We start from the raw sequence: 20,672 nt of genomic DNA, 5'->3' as shown, positions 1-20,672 counted from the left end.
CTTTGCCGATCGTGGGCGTGGCTTCAGTACCTTCTATCTATAGGGGGCGTGGCTTTACTGCCCTCTACTGAATGGGGGCGTGGCTTTGCACGGTGGGCGTGGCTCCACCCCCATTTAGGGCATGTCCTCCACCAATCGGGGGCGTGTCTTTACCGGGTGGGCGTGGTTTCCATTCCCATTTTAGGCGTGCTTTCAGCCACACAGGGGGCGTGGCTTTGCGCGGTGGTCGTGGCCCCGCCCCCATTGGGGGCGTGTCCTCCACCAACCATGGGCGTGTCTTTGCCGCGTGGGCGTTCCCTCTGTATCAGTGGGCGTGGCTTCCTTTAGTGGGCGTTCCCTCCTTTATGGGCGTGTCCTCCCCTCCCCACTCCCATTCCCCCCCTCCCTCCTCCAGTGGGCGTGGCCTGTGGGTGGGTGTGGGGCGGTCAGGGGCCGTTCCCATTGGCCGTGGGCGTTCTCGTGGGCGTGTCCGGCGGGCTCGGTGGGCGTGTCTCCGCGGGTGGGCGTGTCCCGCGGTGGGCGGGGCCGCGGCCGGGCCGCTCGCGCGCTGTCTCCGCCGTTCCTCGGCCGCCCCCGGCGCTCGCGGAGCCCCGGCAGGTACCGGGGGGGGAGGGGAGGGGAGGGGGCTCACCTGAGGGGGGGGGGGGCTCACCTGGGGTGGGGGAGGGGCGGCGCACCTGGGGAGGGGTCGCGCGCGCACCTGGGATGGGGGGGGATGGAGGGGTGGGGGATGGGCGGCGGATTTGGGGAGGGGGATGGGGGGATGGGAATGGGGATGGGGGGGGGAATTTGGGGAGGGGTCGCGGGATCGCGGCCGCGCGCGCGTGGTGGGAGGGGGGGGGATGTGGGTGGGGGAGGGGCGGAACGGGGCCGTTTTTTTTGGGGGGAGGGGCGGCGGTGGGAAATGGGGGGGGGGGGTGGGCGTGAGGGGAAAAACGGGGGGGTGGGGGAGGGGGGAAATGGGGGGAGGGGTCGCGCACGCGGCGCGGGGTGGGGGGGGTGGGCGTGCAAAAAAGGGGGAGGGGCGCGCGTGCAAATGTGGGGGGGGGAGGGGGAGGGGGCGCTGCAGTGACACGTGGGGGGGGGATGGGCGCGCGGGAATGTGGGGAGGGGGCGGGGGAGGGGAGGCCACGCCCCCTTTTCCGACCCCCCCCCCCCCCCACTCACCCGGGTTGGAGACCCCTCCCCAAATTCGCGACCTTTCCCCTCGTTAAGGACCCCTCCCCTAATTAAGGAGCCCTCCTTAATTAAGGACCCCTCCTCTAATTAAAGACCCCTCCCCTAATGAAAGCACCTACCGTAATTAATGACCCCTCCCCTAATTAAGGACACTGCCCTAATTAAGGACCCCCTCCCCTAATTAAGAACCCCTCCCCTAATTAAGGACCCCTCCCCTAATTAAGGACCCCCTCCCCTAATTAAAGCCCCGCCCCAATTTAGGGACCCCTCTCCAATTAAGGCCCCCTACCCCTAATTAAGGACCCCTCCCCAAATTAATGACACTGCCCTAATTGGGACCCCTTCCCTAATTAAGGAGCCCTTCCGTTAATTAAGGACCCCTTCCCTAATTAAAGCCCCGCCCCAATTTAATGACCCCTACCCCAATTAAGAGACCCTGCCGTAATTAAGGACACTGCCCTAATTAAGACCCCTCCCTAATTAAGGACCCTTCCCCTAATTAAGGACCCCTCCCATAATTCAGGCCCCCTCCCCTAATTAAGCATCCCTCCAATAATTAAGGCCCCCTCCCCTCATTAAGGACCCTTCCCCTAATTAAAGCCCTGCCCCAATTTAGCGGCCCCTACCCCAATTAAGGGAGGCATTAATTGAGGGCACTGCCCTAATTAAGGACCCCTCCCTAATTAAGGACCCCCCTCACTCATTAAGAGCCCCCTCCCCAATTAAGGACCTCTCCCTAATTAATCACCCCTCCCCAATTAAGGCCTGTCCCTAATTAATGACTTTTTACTAACTAATGACCCCTTCCCTAATTAATGACCCCTCTCTAATTTAGGACCCCTCCCCAATTAAACGACCCTTCCCTAATTAGGGACCACTCCCTAATTACGGACCACTCCCTAATTAAGAACCTCTCCCCAATTAAGCACCTCCTCTGTAATTAAGGACCTGTCCCTAATTAATCACCTCACCCCCAATTTTGCACCCCCCTCACTAATTAATGACCATTCCCTAATTAGGGATCACCCCCCAAATTAGGAGCCCTCCCTAATTAATCGCCCCTCCCTAATTAATGAACACCCCAATTAACGACCACTTTCTCATTAATGACCCCTCTTTAATTAACGCTCCCCCATTAATGACCTCTCTCAAGTTAATGACTCCCCCAATTAATGACGCCCCCCATTAATGATGCCTCTCTAATTAACGCCCTCTCCCCAATTTAAGGCCTAATTAATGAACCTCCCCATTAATGACCCCTCTCTAATTAATGCCCCCCCATTAATGCCCCCATTAATGACCTCTCCCTAATTAATGACCCCCCAATTAATGACCCCTCTCTAATTCATGCCCCCCATTTATGACGCCTCTCTAATTAACGCCCCCCCAGTTAATGACCCCTCCATAATTAATGAGAGCTCCCCAATTTGAGTCCAAATTAACGACCCCCCCAATTGACACCCCCTCTAATTAATGACGCCTCACTAATTAAGGACCCCTCCCTGATTTAAGGCCTAATTAATGACCCCCCAGTAATGAGCCCTCCCTAATTAATGACCCCTCTCCAATTTCACACCCTCTCCCCAATTAACGACCCCCCCAATTAATGACGCCTCTTTAATTAATGCTCTCCATTAATGACCCTTTTCTAATTAATGATCCCCCATTCATGACCCCTCCATAATTAACGACTGCTCCCCTATTTGAGGCCTAATTAATGACCCCCCAATTAATGACCCCTCTCTAATTAATCAGCCCCCATTAATGACCCCTCTCTAATTAATGACTCCCTATTAATGACCCCTCTCTAATTAATGACTCCCTATTAATGACCCTTCCTTGATTCCCCCCCCGTCCCCAATTAATGACCCCTCTCTAATTAATCAGCCCCCATTAATGACCCCTCTCTAATTAATGACTCCCTATTAATGACCCCTCCCCAATTAATGACCCCTCTCTAATTAACGACCCCCCAATTCCCCCCCCTCCCCCATTAACGCCCCCTCCCCAATTCCCGGCCTCATTCCCCCCCCCCCCCCCGCTAATTAACACCGGGCTCTAATTAACCCGCCCCTCCCCCCCCCGGGAGCCGCGGCCTCGTTCTGGCCCCGCTTGGCCTCGATTTGGGCCCAGGCCCCGCCCCCCGCGGCCACGTGGGACCTGGAGGTGACACTGGGGGGGCGGGGCCACGGATGGGGTGACATTGATGGGGGGACAATTTTGGGGTGACACTTTTTGGGGTGACAATTTTTGGGACATTTTTTGGGTGACACTTATAGGGGTGACAATTTTCGGGTGACATTTGTTGAGGTGACACTTTTGGGTGACATTGTTGGGGTGACACTTATAGGGGTGACAATTTTTGGGTGACATTGTTGGGGTGGTGCTTTTTGGGACATTTTTTGGGTGACATTTATTGGGGTGACAATTTTGGGGTGAAAATTTTGGAGGGTGACACTTTGGGGCGGGGACATTGATGGGGTGACGTTGTTGGGGTGACACTGATAGGGGGACAATTTTCGGGTGACATTGTTGGGGTGACAATTTTGGGGACATTTTTTGGGTGACATTTATTGGGGTGACATTTTGGGTGACGCTTTTTGGGACAATTTTGGGGTGACAATTTTGGAGGGTGACACTTTGGGGCGGGGACATTGATGGGGTGACAATTTTGGGGTGACATTGTTGGGGTGACAATTTTGGGGACATTTTTTGGGTGACATTTATTAGGGTGACAATTTTCGGGTGACATTGTTGGGGTGACACTTTTTGGGACAATTTTGGGGTGACAATTTTGAAGGGTGACACTTTGGGGTGACGTTTATGGATGGGTGACACTTTTGGGTGACATTTTGGGTGGCATTTATTGAGGTGACACTTTTGGGTGACAATTTTGGAGTGACAATTTTTGGGTGACATTTATTGGGTGACATTTATTGGGGTGACATTTTGGGTGACGCTTTCTGGGACAATTTTGGGTGACAATTTTGAAGGGTGACACTTTGGGGTGACATTTATGGATGGGTGACACATTTGGGTGACATTTTTGGGTGGCACTTTGGGTGTGACAATTTTTGGGACATGTTTGGGTGACATTGTTGGGGTGACACTGATAGGGGTGACAATTTTCGGGTGACATTGTTGGGGTGACAATTTTGGGGACATTTTTTGGGTGACATTTATTGGGGTGACAATTTTGGGGTGACATTTGTTGGGGTGACATTTTTGGGACAATTTTGGGGTGACAATTTTGGAGGGTGACACTTTGGGGCGGGGACATTGATGGGGTGACACTGATAGGGGTGACAATTTTGGGGTGACAATTTTTGGGTGACATTTATTGGGGTGACATTGTTGGGGTGACAATTTTGGGGACATTTTTTGGGTGACATTTATTGGGGTGACAATTTTTGGGTGACATTGTTGGGGTGACACTTTTTGGGACAATTTTGGGGTGACATTTATGGATGGGTGACACTTTGGGGTGACATTTTTGGGTGGCACTTTAGGTGTGACAATTTTGGGGACATTTTTTGGGTGGCATTTATTGGGGTGACATTTTGGGGCGGGGACATTGATGGGGTGACATTGTTGGGGTGACACTGATAGGGGTGACAATTTTGGGTGACATTGTTGGGGTGACACTTTTTGGGACAATTTTGGGGTGACAATTTTGAAGGGTGACACTTTGGGGTGACGTTTATAGATGGGTGACACATTTGGGTGACATTTTCGGGTGACACTTGAGGCGTGACATTTTTTAGGTGACATTTCTTGAGGGGACAACAATTTTGGGGTGACATTTGTTGGGGTGACACTTTGGGACAGTTTTTGGGTGACAATTTTGGAGTGTGACAATTTTTGCTGACAATTTTGGGGTGACATTTTTTGAGGGGGTGACACTTTTTGGGTGACAATTTTTGGGACAATTTTGGGGTGATATTTATTGGGGTGACAATTTTGGGTGATGCTTTTGGGGTGACAATTTTGGGTGACAATTTTGGGTGATGCTTTTTAGAACATTTTTTGGGTGACAGTTTTTGGAGGGTGACATTTATTGGGATAAAAATTTTGGGTGACATTTATTGGAAGTGACATTTTGGGGTGACATTTATCGGGGTGACACCTTGGGACAGTTTTGGGTGACAATTTTGGGGGTGACACTTTGGGGTGACGTTCATTGGGGTGACATTTTTTGAGTGACACTTTGGGGTGACGTTTGTTGGGGTGACAATTTTCGGGTGGCATTTATTGGGGTGACATTTTTGTGGTGACACTTTTGGGGTGACATTTATTATGGTGACATTATTCGGGTGACATTTATTGAGGTGACGTTTTTAGGGGTGACATTTATTAGGGTGACACTTTTTGGTGACAATTTTGGGTGACATTTATTGAGGTGACATTTTTGGGTGACACTTTTGGAGGTGTGACAATTTTGGCTGACACTTTGGGTGACATTTATTGGTGGTGACACTTTTTGGTGACAATTTTGAGGTGATCATTTTTAGAGGGTGACACTTTTTAGGTGACATTTGTTGGGGTGACACTTTTTGGTGGCAATTTTGGGTGACATTATTGCAGTGACAATTTTAGGTGACATTTATTGAGGTGACACTTTGGGGGTGACAATTTTGGGTGACACTTGCAGGTGACATTATTGTGGGTGACACTTTTGGAGTGACACTTTTTGGGCCAGTCTTTAGGGTGACACTTTTTTGGGGGTGACAATTTTGGGTGACACTTTTCGGATCCATTTTTGGTGGTGACAATTTTTGGAGGGTGACATTTTTTGGGGGTGGCACTTTTTTGGGGTTGTGACACTTGGGTGACATTTTTGGTGGTGACAATTTTGAGGGAGGTGACACTTTTCGGGTGACAGTTTGGGGTGACATTTATTGGGGTGACATTTTTTGGAGGTGACAATTTTGGGGGTGACATTTTTTGGGGGTGACATTTTTTGGGGTGACATTTTTTGGAGGTGACATTTTTGGGGGTGACAATTTTGGAGGTGACATTTTTTGGGGTGACATTTTTTGGGGTGACACTTTTGGAGGTGACATTTTTTGGAGGTGACATTTTTGGAGGTGACACTTTTGGGGGTGACATTTTTTGGAGGTGACAATTTTAGAGGTGACACTTTTGGGGGTGACATTTTTGGAGGTGACATTTTTTGGGGTGACAATTTTGGAGGTGACAATTTTGGGGGCGACATTTTTTGGGGGTGACATTTTTGGAGGTGACAATTTTGGGGGTGACATTTTTTGGGGGTGACATTTTTTGGGGGTGACATTTTTGGGGGTGACATTTTTTGGGGGTGACATTTTTTGGGGGTGACATGTCAGGACATGGGGTCACCCCTGAGGTCCCAGTGCCACCCTCAGTGTCACCCTCAGTGTCACCTGTGGTGTCACCCCCAGTGTCACCCATGGGGGTCCCAGTGCCACCCTCAGTGCCACCTCCAGGATCCCGGTGTCACCTGTGGTGCCACCCCCAGTGTCACCCCCAGTGTCCCAGTGCCACCCTCTGTGCCAACCCGTGGTGTCACCTTCAGTGTCACCTCTGGTGTCACACAAGTGTCCCAATGTTCCCCTCCAGTGCCACCCATTTGTCACACTTGGGGTCCCAGTGTCACCCTCAGTGTCACCTGTGGTGTCACACCAGTGTCACACATGGGGGTCCCAGTGTCACCCCCAGTGCCACCCTGAATGTCACCCCCAGTGCCACCACTGGCATCCCAGTGTCACCCCCAGTGTCACAAGTGGGGTCCCAGTGCCACCCTGAATGTCACCCCCAGTGTCACACGCGAGGTCCCAGTGCCACCCTCAGTGCCAACCCCCGGTGTCACCCTTAGTGTCACCTCCAGTGTCACAAATGGGGTCCCAGTGTCACCCCCAGTGTCACCCATGGGGTCCCAGTGCCACCCTCAGTGTCACCCTCAGAGCCACACCAGTGTCACACAAGGGTCCCAGTGTCACCCCTGGTGTCCCATGAGGGTCCCAGTGCCACCCTCAATGTCACCCCCAGGGTCCCAGTGTCACCTGTGGTGTCACTCCCAGTGTCACCCCCAGTGTCACCCATGGGGTCCCAGTGCCACCCCAGTGTCACACATGAGGGTCCCAGTGCCACCCCCAATGTCACCCCCAGGGTCCCAGTGCCACCCTCAGTGTCACCTGTGGTGTCACACCAGTGTCACACATGGGGGTCCCAGTGTTCCCCTCCAGTGCCACCCATTTGTCACACTTGGGGTCCCAGTGCCACCCCAGTGCCACCCCCAGGGTCCCAGTGCCACCCTGAATGTCACCCTCGGTGTCACACGCGAGGTCCCAGTGCCACCCTCAGTGCCAACCCCTGGTGTCACCCTTAGTGTCACCTCCAGTGTCACACATGAGGGTCCCAGTGTCACCCCCAATGTCACCCCCGGGGTCCCAGTGCCACCCTCAATGCCACCCTCAGTGTCACCTGTGGTGTCACTCCCAGTGTCACACATGGGGGTCCCATTGTCACCCTCAGTGCCACCTCCAGAGCCACACCAGTGTCACAGGAGGGTCCCAATGTCATTGTCACCCCCAATGCCACCCCCAGGGTCCCAGTGCCACCCTGAATGTCACCACCAGTGCCACCGCTGGCATCCCAGTGTCACCCTCAGTGCCATCTCTGGGGTCCCAGTGCCACCCTGAATGTCACCCCCAGTGTCACCTCTGGCATCGCAGTGTCACCCCCAGTGCCAACCCCTGGTGTCACCTTCAGTGTCACCTCTGGTGTCACAGGTGGGGTTCCAGTGCCAGCCTCAGTGTCACCTGTGGTGTCACCCCAGTGCCACACATGGGGTCACAGTGCCACCCTGAATGTCACCCTCAGTGTCACACGTGAGGCCCCGGTGTCACCTCCGTGTCACACGAGGGTTCCAGTGTCACCCTCAGTGTCACCCTCAGAGCCACACCAGTGTCACACATGAGGGTCCCAATGTCACCCTCCAGTGCCACCCATTTGTCACACTTGGGGTCCCAGTGTCACCCCCAGTGCCACCCCCAGGGTCCCAGTGCCACCCTGAATGTCACCCCCAGTGCCACCACTGGCATCCCAGTGTCACCCCCAGTGTCACCCCCGGGGTCCCAGTGCCACCCTCAGTGTCACCTGTGGTGTCACACCAGTGTCACACATGGGGGTCCCAGTGCCACCCCCAGTGTCACCCTGAATGTCACCCCCAGTGCCACCCTCTGGCGATTGCAGTGCCACCCCAGTGCCACCTCCAGGGTCCCGGTGTCACCTCTGGTGTCACCCTCAGTGCCACCCCCAGGGTCCCAGTGCCACCCTGAATGTCACCCTCAGTGTCACACGTGGGGTCCCAGTGCCACCCTCAGTGCCAACCCCCGGTGTCACCCTTAGTGTCACCTCTGGTGTCACACGAGGGTCCCATTGTCACCCCCAATGTCACCCCCAGGGTCCCAATGCCACCCTCAGTGTCACCCTCAGTGTCACCTGTGGTGTCACACCAGTGTCACGCATGGGGGTCCCAGTGTCACCCTCAGTGCCACCTCCAGAGCCACTTGGTGTCACACCAGTGTCACATGGGGGTCCCAGTCTCCACCACCCAGTGCCACCCTGAATGTCACCCCCAGTGCCACCACTGGCATCGCAGTCACCAGTGTCACCCAGGGTCCCAATGTCATGTGTCACCCCAATGCCACCCCCAGGGTCCCAGTGCCACCCTGAATGTCACCCCAGTGCACACTGGTCCCAGTGTCACCCCAGTGCACCTCCAGGTGTCCACCTGCACCTCGGTGTCACAGTGAGGTCCAGTGCCACCCCAATGCCCCCCGGGTCCCGTGTCACCCTCAGTGTCACCTGTGGTGTCACCCCAGTGTCACACATGCGGGTCCCATGCACCCCAGTGTCACCCAATGTCACAGTGCCCATGTCGAGTGTCACCCCCAGTGTCACAGTGGGTCCCAGTGCCACCCCAGTGTCCACCTGTGTGCCACACCCAGTGTCACACATGGGGTCCCAATGTTCCCTTCCAGTGCCACCCATTTGTCACACTTGGGTCCCAGTGCCACCCTCAGTGCCACCCCCAGTGTCCCAGTGCCACCCTGAATGTCACCCTCGGTGTCACACGCGAGGTCCCAGTGCCACCCTCAGTGCCAACCCCTGGTGTCACCTTCAGTGTCACCTCTGGTGTCACACGAGGGTCCCAGTGCCGCCCTCAGTGCCACCCTCAGTGCCACCCTCAGTGTCACCTGTGGTGTCACACCAGTGTCACACATGAGGGTCCCAGTGCCACCCCAGTGCCACCTCTGGGGTCCCAGTGTCACCTGTGGTGTCACCCTCAGTGTCACCCCCAGGGTCCCAGTGCCACCCCCAGTGCCACCTCCAGGATCCCCTGTGTCACCCCAATGTCACCTCCAGAGCCACACCAGTGTCCCATGAGGGTCCCAGTGCCACCCTCAGTGTCACCTGTGGTGTCACTCCCAGTGTCACACCCAGTGTCACACATGAGTGTCCCAGTGTCACCCCCAGTGCCACCTCTGGCATCGCAGTGCCACCCTCAGTGTCAACCCTCAGTGTCACCTTCAGTGTCACCTCTGGTGTCACTCCCAGTGTCACCCCCAGGGTCCCAGTGCCACCCTCAGTGTCACCTGTGGTGTCACACCAGTGTCACACATGAGTGTCCCAGTGTCACCCCCAGTGCCACCGCTGACATCCCAGTGCCACCCTCTGTGCCAACTCCCGGTGTCACCTTCAGTGTCACCTCTGGTGTCACCCATGAGGTCCCAGTGCCACCCTCAATGTCACCCCCGGGGTCCCAGTGCCACCCTGAATGTCACCCTCGGTGTCACACGCGAGGTCCCAGTGCCACCCTCAGTGCCACCTTCAGTGTCACCTCTGGTGTCACACGAGGGTTCCGGTGCCACCTGTGATGTCACCCTCCAGTGCCACCCTCGGTGCCACCTCCTGGGGGTTTTGCAAGGGGTGAGAGTGGTCCCAAATGGGTCTGGGGGCTTTGTGGTGTTTGCACACGCGCGTGCAAAGGCCTTGAGGGGCTTTCTAGGGGTCTGGGGGCTGCGTGCGAGGGGTCCAGAGGGGTCTGGGGGCTTTGCACACGCGCGTGCAAAAGGGGAAATGGGTCCTAAATGGGTCTGGGGGCTTTGCACACGCATGTGCAAAAGGGGAAATGGGTCCTAAATGGGTCTGGGGGCTTTGCACACGCGCGTGCAAGGGGAGTGAAGGGACCCAAATGGGTCTGGGGGCTGCACAGGAGGAGTCCAGAGGGGTCTGGGGGCTTCACACACGCGTGTGCAAAAGGGGAAATGGATCCTAAATGGGTCTGGGGGCTTTGCACACGTGCGTGCAAGGGGAGTGAAGGGACCTAAATGGGTCTGGGGGCTTTGCACACGCGCGTGCAACAGGAGAAATGGATCCTAAATGGGTCTGGGGGCTTTGTAGGGTTTTGCACACGCGTGTGCAAAGGAAAGGAGGGGTCCCAAATGGGTCTGGGGGCTTTGCACACGCGCATGCAAAAGGGGAAATGGCTCCCAAATGGGTCTGGGGGATTTTGGGGGAATTTTTGGGGATTTTGAGGAATTTTTGGGGATTTTTTTGGGATTTTGGGGATTTTTTTGGGATTTTGGGGGAGTTTTGGGGATTTTGGGGATTTTTTGGGGGATTTTTGGGGAATTTTTTAGAATTTTTGGGGATTTGGGAATTTTGGGGAATTTTGGGGGGATTTTTTGGGATTTTTTGGGGATTTTTGGGGGATTTTTGAGGATATTTTTGGGAAATTTTTGGGGATTTTTGGGGAATTTTTGGGGATTTTTGGGAGGATTTTTTTTGGGGAATTTTTGGGGATTTTGGGGATTTTGGGGATTTTTGAGCGGATTTTTGTGGATTTGGGGAAGCTCGGGAAGATTTTGAGGAGTTTTTCTGCGGCTTTGCAGAAATTGAAGCCATTTTTGGGTTTCTTTTGGTGGTTTCGAGGAAGTTTTTGTGGATTTGATGGAGATTTTGGGGGATTTTGAGGAGTTTTTGTTGGTTTTGAGGGAGTTTGGTGCAATTTTGACCCATTTGGGGGATTTTAACCTGCTTTGGGGGATTTTGACCGGGATTTTTTTGTTTTATTTTATTTTATTGTATTTTATTTTATTTTATTTTATTTTATTTTATTTTATTTTATTTTATTATTTTATTTTATTTTATTTTATTTTATTTTATTTATTTTTATTTTGTTTTATTTCATTGCATTTTATTTCATTTAATTTAATTTTATTTTTATTGTATTTTATTTTATTTTATTTTATTGTATTTTATTGTATTTTATTTTATTTTATTGTATTTTATTGTATTGTATTTTATTTTTATTTTATTGTATTGTATTGTATTGTATTGTATTTCATTTTATTTTATTTTATTTTTATTTTATTTTGTTTTATTTCATTGTATTTTATTTAATTTAATTTAATTTTATTTTTATTTTATTTTATTGTATTTTATTTTATTTTATTTTATTTTATTTTTTAAATTTTATTTTATTGTATTGTATTGTATTTTATTTTATTTTATAATAGATTTTTAAAATTTTATTCTATTTTATTTTATTCTATTGTATTTTATAATAATTTGTATTTTATTTTGTTTTATTTCATTGTATTTAATTTAATTTTATTTTATTTTATTTTATTTTATTTTATTTTATTTTATTTTATTTTGTTTCCCCCCAGCCTGGCCTGGTGAGGCGATGCCCTCCCCATTTTCATGGATTTTCACCTGGTTTTTTGGGGTTTTTCTCCACTTTTCGGGATTTTTTCACCACTTTTTGTTAATTTTGAGTATTTTTTTTTAATTTTTATTTATTTCCCGCAGCCTGGCATGGTGAGGCGATGCCCTCCCAATCTGGGAGGATTTTGGGGCCATTTTTAGGGATTTTGGGGCCGTTTTTAGGGATTTTGACCGGGTTTTCATGGATTTTGACCGGGTTTTTTGGGTTTTTTTCACCACTTTTTGTTAATTTTCTCTATTTCCCCTCTGCAGCCTGGCATGGTGAGGTGATACCCTCCCCATTTTTAGGGATTTTTGGGGCCATTTTTAGGGATTTGGGGCCGTTTTCATGGATTTTCACCGGGTTTTCATGGATTCTGACCGGGTTTTTTGGGTTTTTTTCACCACATTTTGTTAATTTTCTGTATTTATTTATTTCCCCTCTGCAGCCGGGCATGGTGAGGCGATGCCCTCCCCATTCTTAGGGATTCTGGGCACATTTTTAGGGATTTTCACCGGGTTTTCATGGATTTTCACCGGGTTTTCATGGATTCTGACCGGGTTTTTTGGGTTTTTTCCCCACATTTTGTTAATTTTGAGTATTTCTCTCTCTTTCCCCTCTGCAGCCGGGCATGGTGAGGCGATGCCCTTCCAATATGAGAGGATTCTGGGGCTGTTTTTAGGGATTTTGACCGGGTTTTTTGGGGTTTTGACCGGGTTTTTTGGGGTTTTTCACCACTTTTTGTTAATTTTGAGTATTTCTATTTTTATTTCTATTTATTTCCCCTCTGCAGCCTGGCATGGTGAGGCGATGCCCTCCCCATCTATAGGGATTTTGGGGCCGTTTTTAGGAATTTTGGGGCCATTTTTAGGGATTTTGGGTCCGATTTCAGGGATTTTGACCGGGTTTTTTGACCACTTTTTGGTAATTTTATGTATCTCCCCCAGTGATTTGTATTTGTATTTCTATTTCTATTTCCCCCCAGCCTGGCATGGTGAGGCGATGCCCTCCCCATTTTTAGGGATTTTGGGGTCATTTTTAGGGATTTTTGGGGCCATTTTTATGGATTTTGACCGGGTTTTCATGGATTTTGACCGGGTTTTTTGGGTTTTTTTCACCACTTTTTGTTAATTTTCTCTCTTTCCCCCCCGCAGCCGGGCATGGTGAGGTGATGCCCTCTCCATTTTTAGGGATTTTGGGGCCGTTTTCATGGATTTTGACCGGGTTTTCATGGATTTTGACCGGGTTTTCATGGATTTTGACCGGGTTTTTTTTTGTTTTTTCCCCACTTTTTGTTAATTTTGAGTATTTCTCTCTATTCCCCCCGCAGCCTGGCATGGTGAGGCGATGCCCTCCCCATCTATAGGGATATTGGGGCCATTTTTATAGGTTTTGGGGCTGTTTTCATGGATTTTGACCGGGTTTTCATGGATTCTGACCGGGTTTTTTGGGTTTTTTCCCCACATTTTGTTAATTTTCTGTATTTATTCCCCCCTAGCCGGGCATGGTGAGGCGATGCCGCGCTCGCCGGCCTCCAGCGAGGAGGAGGAGGGCGCGCGGGGCTCCGAGTACCCCGAGGCCGATTCGGACTCCGGGAGCTCCCGCGAGGGCGCCCCCGGCCCCAACCCCGCCCCCGCCCGGGGACCCCCCCGGGGCCCGGCCCGGCCCCCGCCCGAGGATCATTTCAGCATGATGGTGTTCCGCATCGGCATCCCCGACCTGCACCAGACGGTGAGCGGGGAGCGGGAAAATACCGGGAAAAAACGGGGAAAAAATGGGGAAAAAATGGGGAAAAATTCCGGAAAAAATGGGAAAAAATTCATGGCCCCGCCCGGCCCCCACCCGAGGATCATTTCAGCATGATGGTGTTCCGCATCGGCATCCCCGACCTGCACCAGACGGTGAGCGGGAAATGGGAAAAAATGGGGAAAAATCAGCGGTAAAATGGGAAAAAATTCCCCAAAAAATCGGCAGAAAAACGGGGAAAAATTCCCCAAAAAATGGCAGAAATTCAGTGGGAAAAAGGGAAAAAATCCCCCAAAAAATCGGCAGAAAAACGGGGAAAAATTCCCCAAAAAATGGGCAAAAATGGGGAAAAAATCATAGGGAAAACGGGGAAAATTTCCCCAAAAAATGGGCAAAAATGGGGAAAAAATCAGCGGGAAAAAGGGAAAAATTCCCCAAAAAATGGGCAAAAACGGGCAAAAAATCAGTGGGAAAACAGGGAAAAATTCATGGCCCCCCCCGGCCCCCGCCCGAGGATCATTTCAGCATGATGGTGTTCCGCATCGGCATCCCCGACCTGCACCAGACGGTGAGCGGGAACATCCGGGGAAATGGGGAAAAATGGGGAAAAAATGGGGGAAAAATCGGTGGGAAAATGGGAAAAAATTCCCCAAAAAATGGGCAAAAATGGGCAAAAAATCGGCAGGAAAACTGGAAAAAATTTCCCAAAAAATGGCAAAAAATCAGCGGGAAAATGGGAAAAAATTCATGGCCCCGCCCGGCCCCCACCCGAGGATCATTTCAGCATGATGGTGTTCCGCATCGGCATCCCCGACCTGCACCAGACGGTGAGCGGGAAATGGGAAAAAATGGGGAAAAATGGGAAAAAATTCCCCAAAAAATGGCAAAAATTCAGTGGGAAAATGGGGAAAAATTCCCCAAAAAATGGCAAAAATGAGCAAAAAATCAGCGGGAAAATGGGGAAAAATTCCCAAAAAATGGCAAAAGTCAGCGGGAAAATGGGAAAAAATTGCCCAAAAAATAGTAAAAAATCAGCGGGAAAACAGGGAAAAATTCCCCCAAAAATGGGCAAAAACGGGGAAAAAATCAGCGGGAAAACGGGAAAAATTCATGGACCCGCCCGGCCCCCGCCCGAGGATCATTTCAGCATGATGGTGTTCCGCATCGGCATCCCCGACCTGCACCAGACGGTGAGCGGGGAAATACAGGGAAAAAATGGGGAAAAATGGGGAAAAAATTCCCCAAAAATGGGCAAAAATGAGGAAAAAATCATAGGGAAAATGGGGAAAAATTCATGGCCCCGCCCGGCCCCCGCCCGAGGATCATTTCAGCATGATGGTGTTCCGCATCGGCATCCCCGACCTGCACCAGACGTGAGCGGGAACATGGGAAAAAATGGGGAAAAACGGGGAAAAAATTCCCCAAAAAATGGGCAAAAATGGGCAAAAAATCGGCAGGAAAACTGGAAAAAATTTCCCAAAAAATGGCAGAAATTCAGTGGGAAAATGGGAAAAAATTCCCCAAAAAATGGTAAAAAATTCATGGCCCCACCCGGCCCCCGCCCGAGGATCATTTCAGCATGATGGTGTTCCGCATCGGCATCCCCGACCTGCACCAGACGGTGAGCGGGAGCGGGGAAATACCGGGAAAAAATGGGGAAAAATGGGGAAAAATGGGGAAAAAATGGGGAAAAAATCAGCGGGAAAACGGGAAAAAATTCCCCAAAAAATCGGCAGAAAAACGGGGAAAAATTCCCCAAAAAATGGCAGAAATTCAGTGGGAAAAAGGGAAAAAATTCCCCAAAAAATGGCAGAAATTCAGTGGGAAAAAGGGAAAAAATTCCTGGCCCCCCCCGGCCCCCGCCCGAGGATCATTTCAGCATGATGGTGTTCCGCATCGGCATCCCCGACCTGCACCAGACGGTGAGCGGGGAGAGGGGAAAAAACGGGAAAAAATGGGGAAAAATTCCCAAAAAAAGGGGAAAAAATCAGAGGGAAAACGGGGGAAAATTCCCCAAAAAATCGGCAGAAAAACGGGGAAAAATTCCCCAAAAAATGGGGAAAAAATCAGCGGGAGAACGGGGAAAAATTCCCCAAAAATGGGGAAAAATGGGGAAAAAATCAGCGGGAAAACGGGGAAAAATTCCCCAAAAAATGGCAAAAATGGGGAAAAAATCAGCGGGAAAACGGGGAAAAATTCCCCAAAAATGGGCAAAAAATCAGTGGGAAAACGGGAAAAAATTCCTGGCCCCCCCCGGCCCCCGCCCGAGGATCATTTCAGCATGATGGTGTTCCGCATCGGCATCCCCGACCTGCACCAGACGGTGAGCGCCGAGAGGGAAAAAATGGGGAAAAATTCCCCAAAAAATGGGGGAAAAATCAGTGGGAAAATGGGGAAAAATTCCCCAAAACATGGTAAAAAATTCATGGCCCCGCCCGGCCCCCGCCCGAGGATCATTTCAGCATGATGGTGTTCCGCATCGGCATCCCCGACCTGCACCAGACGGTGAGCGGGGAAATGGGAAAAAATGGGGAAAAAATGGGGAAAAATTCCCCAAAAAATGGGGGAAAAATCGGCGGGAAAATGGGAAAAAATTCCCCAAAAAATGGGCAAAAATGGGCAAAAAATCGGCAGGAAAACAGGGAAAAATTCCCCAAAAAACGGGCAAAAAATCAGCGGGAAAACGGGGAAAAATTCCCCAAAAAATGGCAAAAATTCAGTGGGAAAATGGGGAAAAATTCATGAAAGAAATGGCAAAAAATCAGCGGGAAAATGGGAAAAAATTCCCCAAAAAATGGGGAAAAAATCAGAGAGAAAACGGGGGAAAATTCCCCAAAAAATGGCAGAAATTCAGTGGGAAAAAGGGAAAAAATTCCCCAAAAAATGGCAAAAATGGGCAAAAAATCAGTGGGAAAATGGGGAAAAATTCCCCATAAATGGGGAAAAACTCAGCGGGAATGGGCACAAAAGTTTCCAGAAAAAATGGCAAAAGCGGGCAAAAAATCAGCGGGAAAACGGGAAAAAATTCCCCAAAAAATGGCAAAAATGGGCAAAAAAAAAGTGGGAAAACGGGAAAAAATTTCCCAAAAAATGGCAAAAACACAGCGGGAATGGGCACAAAAATTTCTGGAAAAAAATGGGCAAAAACAGGCAGAAAATCAGCGGGAAAATGGGGAAAAATTCCCCAAAAATGGGGAAAAAATCAGCGGGAAAACGGGAAAAATTCCCCAAAAAATGGCAAAAACGGGCAAAAAGTTAGCGGGAAAACGGGAAAAAAATCCGGAAAAAATGGGTAAAAACGGGCAAAAAATCAGCGGGAAAACGGGGAAAAATTCCCCAAAAACGGGCAAAAAATTAGCGGGAAAACGGGGAAAATTTCCCAAAAAATGGCAAAAGCACAGCGGGAATGGGCACAAAAAATTCCCCAAAAAATGGCAAAAATGGGCAAAAAATCAGCGGGAAAAGGAGGAAAAATTCCCCAAAAATGGGGAAAAAATCAGCGGGAAAATGGGGAAAATTCCCCAAAAAACGGGCAAAAATTCAGCGGGAAAACAGGAAAAAATTCCCCAAAAATGGCAAAAACGGGCAAAAAATCAGCGGGAAAACGGGAAAAATTCCCCAAAAAATGGCAAAAACGGGCAAAAAAATCAGCGGGAATGGGCACAAAAAATTCATGAAAAAATGGCAAAAATGGGCAAAAAATCAGCAGGGAAATGTTGGGGGGAAGAGGGAAAAAATTGTTGGGGAAGAGGGGAAAAATTGGGATTTTTTTTCTCCAAAAAAATGGGAGATTTCATCCCCAAAAATATTGGGAAATTTCCCCCCAAAATCTGGCTGTTTTCCCTTTAAAAATTGGAAAATTTCCCTTAAAAAATTGGGAATATTCCCCCCCCAAAAAAATCAGGAATTCCTCTCCTAAAATTGGGAAATTTTTTCCCCAAAAAAATTGGGGAGAGCCGCAAAAAATTGGGAATTTTTACGCCCAAAATTGGGAATTTTACCCCAAAAATTGGGAATTTTTCCCCCAAAATTGGGAATTTTACCCTCAATTTTTGGGACTCATCCCAAGGGGATTTTGGGATTTTGGTTTTTTTTTTAGGGTTTTTTTGGGGTATTTTGAAGCCATTTGGGGCAATTTCCCCACCATAAACCCCTTGAATTTGGGGTTTTTTGGGGTCCCCTCATTTAGGGGTGGGTTAGGGGTGGGTTTTTGGGGTTCCCCAGGACCTGACCCCCCAAAAACCTTTAGGGTTCCATGTTTACAACTCATCCCAGGGGATTTTGGGGTTTTTTGGGGTTTTTGGGGTTTTTTTTGAGGCAATTTCCTCATCCAACACTCCCCAAACCTGGGGATTTTGGGGTCCCCTCACCCCAAACCTTTTGGGGTTTCACTTTTGGGGTTCCCCTTGCCCTGACCCACCCATTTTTGGGATTAATCCCATGGGATTTGGGAGCTTTCTGGTTCATTTGGAAGAGATTTGGTGCAATTTCCTCACCCAGGGCTCCCCAAACTCGGGGTTCTTTGGGTTCCCCTCATCACACCTTTCACTTTTGGGGTTCCCCATGACCTGATCCCCCAAAACCTTTGGGGTTCCAATTTTTGGGACTCATCCCAGGGGTTTTGGGGGTTTTTTTTAGGGTTTTTTGGGGGCATTTTGAGGAGATTTGAGGAGATTTTTCACAGCTGGTGCTCCCCCAAACTCAGGGGTTTTTTGGGGTCCACTCATCCCAAACCCTCCCAGATTTCATTTTTGGGGTTCCCCATGACCTGACCCCTCCAAAACCTTTGGGCTTCCCATTTTTGGGGTTAATCCCAGGGATTTTGGGGACCTTTTTTGGGGTATTTTGAGCCGTTTTGAAGCCATTTGGGGCAATTTCCCCACCATAAACCCCTTGAATTTGGGGTTTTTTGGGGTCCCCTCATTTAGGGGTGGGTTTTTGGGGTTCCCCCTGCCTTGAGCCCCCGAGTTTTGGGATTATTCCCATGGGATTTGGGCTCTTTTTGGTTCATTTTGAGGAGATTTAGTGCAACTTCCTCACCCGGGGCTCCCCAAACTCGGGGTTTTTTGGGTTCCCCTCATCACGCCTTTCACTTTTGGGGTTCCTGACCCCCCAATTTCCCCCCCCAGAAGTGCCTGCGCTTCGACCCGGGCGCGGCCGTGTGGGCGGCCAAGCAGCAGCTGCTCTGCGCGCTGACCGAGGGGCTCCACGACGGCCTCAACTACGGCCTCTTCCAGCCGGCGGCCGCCGGCCGCGACGCCAAGTTCCTGGACGAGGAGCGCCCGCTGCGCGATTACCCCCAGAGCTTCGACCAGGGCGTGCCCTACCTCGAGGTGGGCGTGGTCTGGGGTGCGGGAGGGGCGTGGTCACCGTGGGTGTGGTCCTAGGGGCGTTTGTGGGGGGAGGAGTTGGGTAAATGCGGCGGATTTGGGGTTAAATTTAGGTAGGGTGGGCGTGGCCGTGGGCTTGGGGGAGGTCATGGGGGCGTGGTCACCGTGGGTGTGGTCCTAGGGGCATTTGTGGGGGGAGGAGTTGGGTAAAAGTGGCGGATTTGGGGTTAAAATAATGCATGGTAGGCGTGGCCTGTTAGTTGGTGGGCGTGGTCACTGTGGGGGTGGTCCCTGGGGGTCATAGTGGTCAGTTTGGGGTGGGGTAGATTGGGAAAATTTTGGGTAAGAACGGCGGATTTGGGGTTAAAATAATGCACGGTGGGCGTGGCCTAACTCGAGGTGGGCGTGGTCACTGTGGGTGTGGTCCTGGGGGCGTTTGTGGGGGGAGGAGTTGGGTAAATGTGGCAGATTTGGGGTTAAATTTATGTAGGGTGGGCGTGGCCGTGGGGTTGGGGGAGGTCATGGGGGCGTGGTCAGTGTAGGTGTGGGGTACATTGGGGAAAAGTTGGGTAAAAGTGGCAGATTTGGGGTTAAAAATAATGCACGGTGGGCGTGGGCCTAACTCGAGGTGGGCATGGTCACTGTGGGTGTGGTCCTAGGGGCGTTTTGTGGGGGGGAGGAGTTGGGTAAATGTGGCGGATTTAAGGTTAAAATAATGCATGGTGGGCGTGGCCTGTTAGTTGGTGGGTGTGGTCACTGTGGGTGTGGTCCCTGGGGGTCATAGTGTCAGTTTGGGGTGGGGTAGATTGGGAAAATTTTGGGTAAGAACGGCGGATTTGGGGTTAAAATAATGCACGGTGGGCGTGGCCTAACTCGAGGTGGGCGTGGTCACTGTGGGTGTGGTCCTAGGGGCGTTTGCGGGGGAGGAGTTGGGTAAATGCGGCGGATTTGGGGTTAAATTTATGTAGGGTGGGCGTGGCCGTGGGCTTGGGGGAGGTCATGGGGGCGTGGTCACTGTGGGGGTGGGGCACATTGGAGAAAAGTTGGGTTAAAGTGCCGGATTTGGGGTTAAAATGGTGTGTGGTGGGCGTGGCCTGTTGGTTGGTGGGCGTGGTCACTGTGGGTGTGGTCCCGGGGGTGTTAGGGGTGGAGTATATGGGGGAGGAGTTGGGTAAATGCGGCGGATTTGGGGTTAAAATAATGCACGGTGGGCGTGGCCTGTTAGTTGGTGGGCGTGGTCACTGTGGGGGTGGTCCCCGGGGTCATAGCGTCAGTTTGGGGTGGGGCACATTGGGAAAAAATTGGGTAAAAGTGGCGAATTTGGGGTTAAAATAATGCACGGTGGGCGTGGCCTAACTCGAGGTGGGCGTGGTCACTGTGGGGGTGGTCCCTGGGGTCATAGCGTCAGTTTGGGGTGGGGTAGATTGGGAAAAAATTGGGTAAAAGTGGCGAATTTGGGGTTCAAATGGTGTGGAGTGGGCGTGGCCTGTTGGTTGGTGGGCGTGGTCACTGTGGGTGTGGTCCTGGGGGTGTTTGGGGTGGGGTATGTGGGGGAGGAGTTGGGTAAATGTGGCAGATTTGGGGTTAAATTTATGTGCGGTGGGCGTGGCCTAACTCGAGGTGGGCGTGGTCACTGTGGGTGTGGTCCCTGGGGTCATAGC

The 20,672-nt window shown here is 50.8% G+C and overlaps 1 protein-coding gene across 1 annotated transcript; it reads left to right on the top strand.

Moving 5' to 3' along the window:
• The first annotated feature begins 524 nt into the window (after window positions 1-524).
• Window positions 525-19,467, top strand: LOC135441650 (SH3 and multiple ankyrin repeat domains protein 1-like). The gene is made up of 3 exons (XM_064701208.1): window positions 525-597; window positions 13,434-13,666; window positions 18,811-19,467. The coding sequence occupies exons 2-3, from the start codon at window positions 13,451-13,453 to the stop codon at window positions 19,066-19,068; spliced, it is 474 nt and encodes a 157-aa protein (XP_064557278.1). The 5' UTR covers window positions 525-597; window positions 13,434-13,450; the 3' UTR covers window positions 19,069-19,467.
• Window positions 19,468-20,672: the final 1,205 nt, after the last annotated feature.

This window comes from Zonotrichia leucophrys, unplaced genomic scaffold (assembly GCF_028769735.1).
Source record: "Zonotrichia leucophrys gambelii isolate GWCS_2022_RI unplaced genomic scaffold, RI_Zleu_2.0 Scaffold_402_46145, whole genome shotgun sequence".
Classification (NCBI taxonomy): domain Eukaryota; kingdom Metazoa; phylum Chordata; class Aves; order Passeriformes; family Passerellidae; genus Zonotrichia; species Zonotrichia leucophrys.
Note: the sequence above shows the minus strand (reverse complement) of the source record. Positions and strands in the feature narration are given on the sequence as shown.

What these genes read in the sequence shown, in the direction of transcription:
- LOC135441650 (XM_064701208.1), top strand. Translation starts at nt 13,451, where the DNA reads ATGCCGCGCTCGCCGGCCTCCAGCGAGGAGGAGGAGGGCGCGCGGGGC. An exon ending in TCCCCGACCTGCACCAGACG is followed by an intron (nt 13,667 to 18,810) that starts GTGAGCGGGGAG and finishes TTCCCCCCCCAG; the next exon opens with AAGTGCCTGCGCTTCGACCC.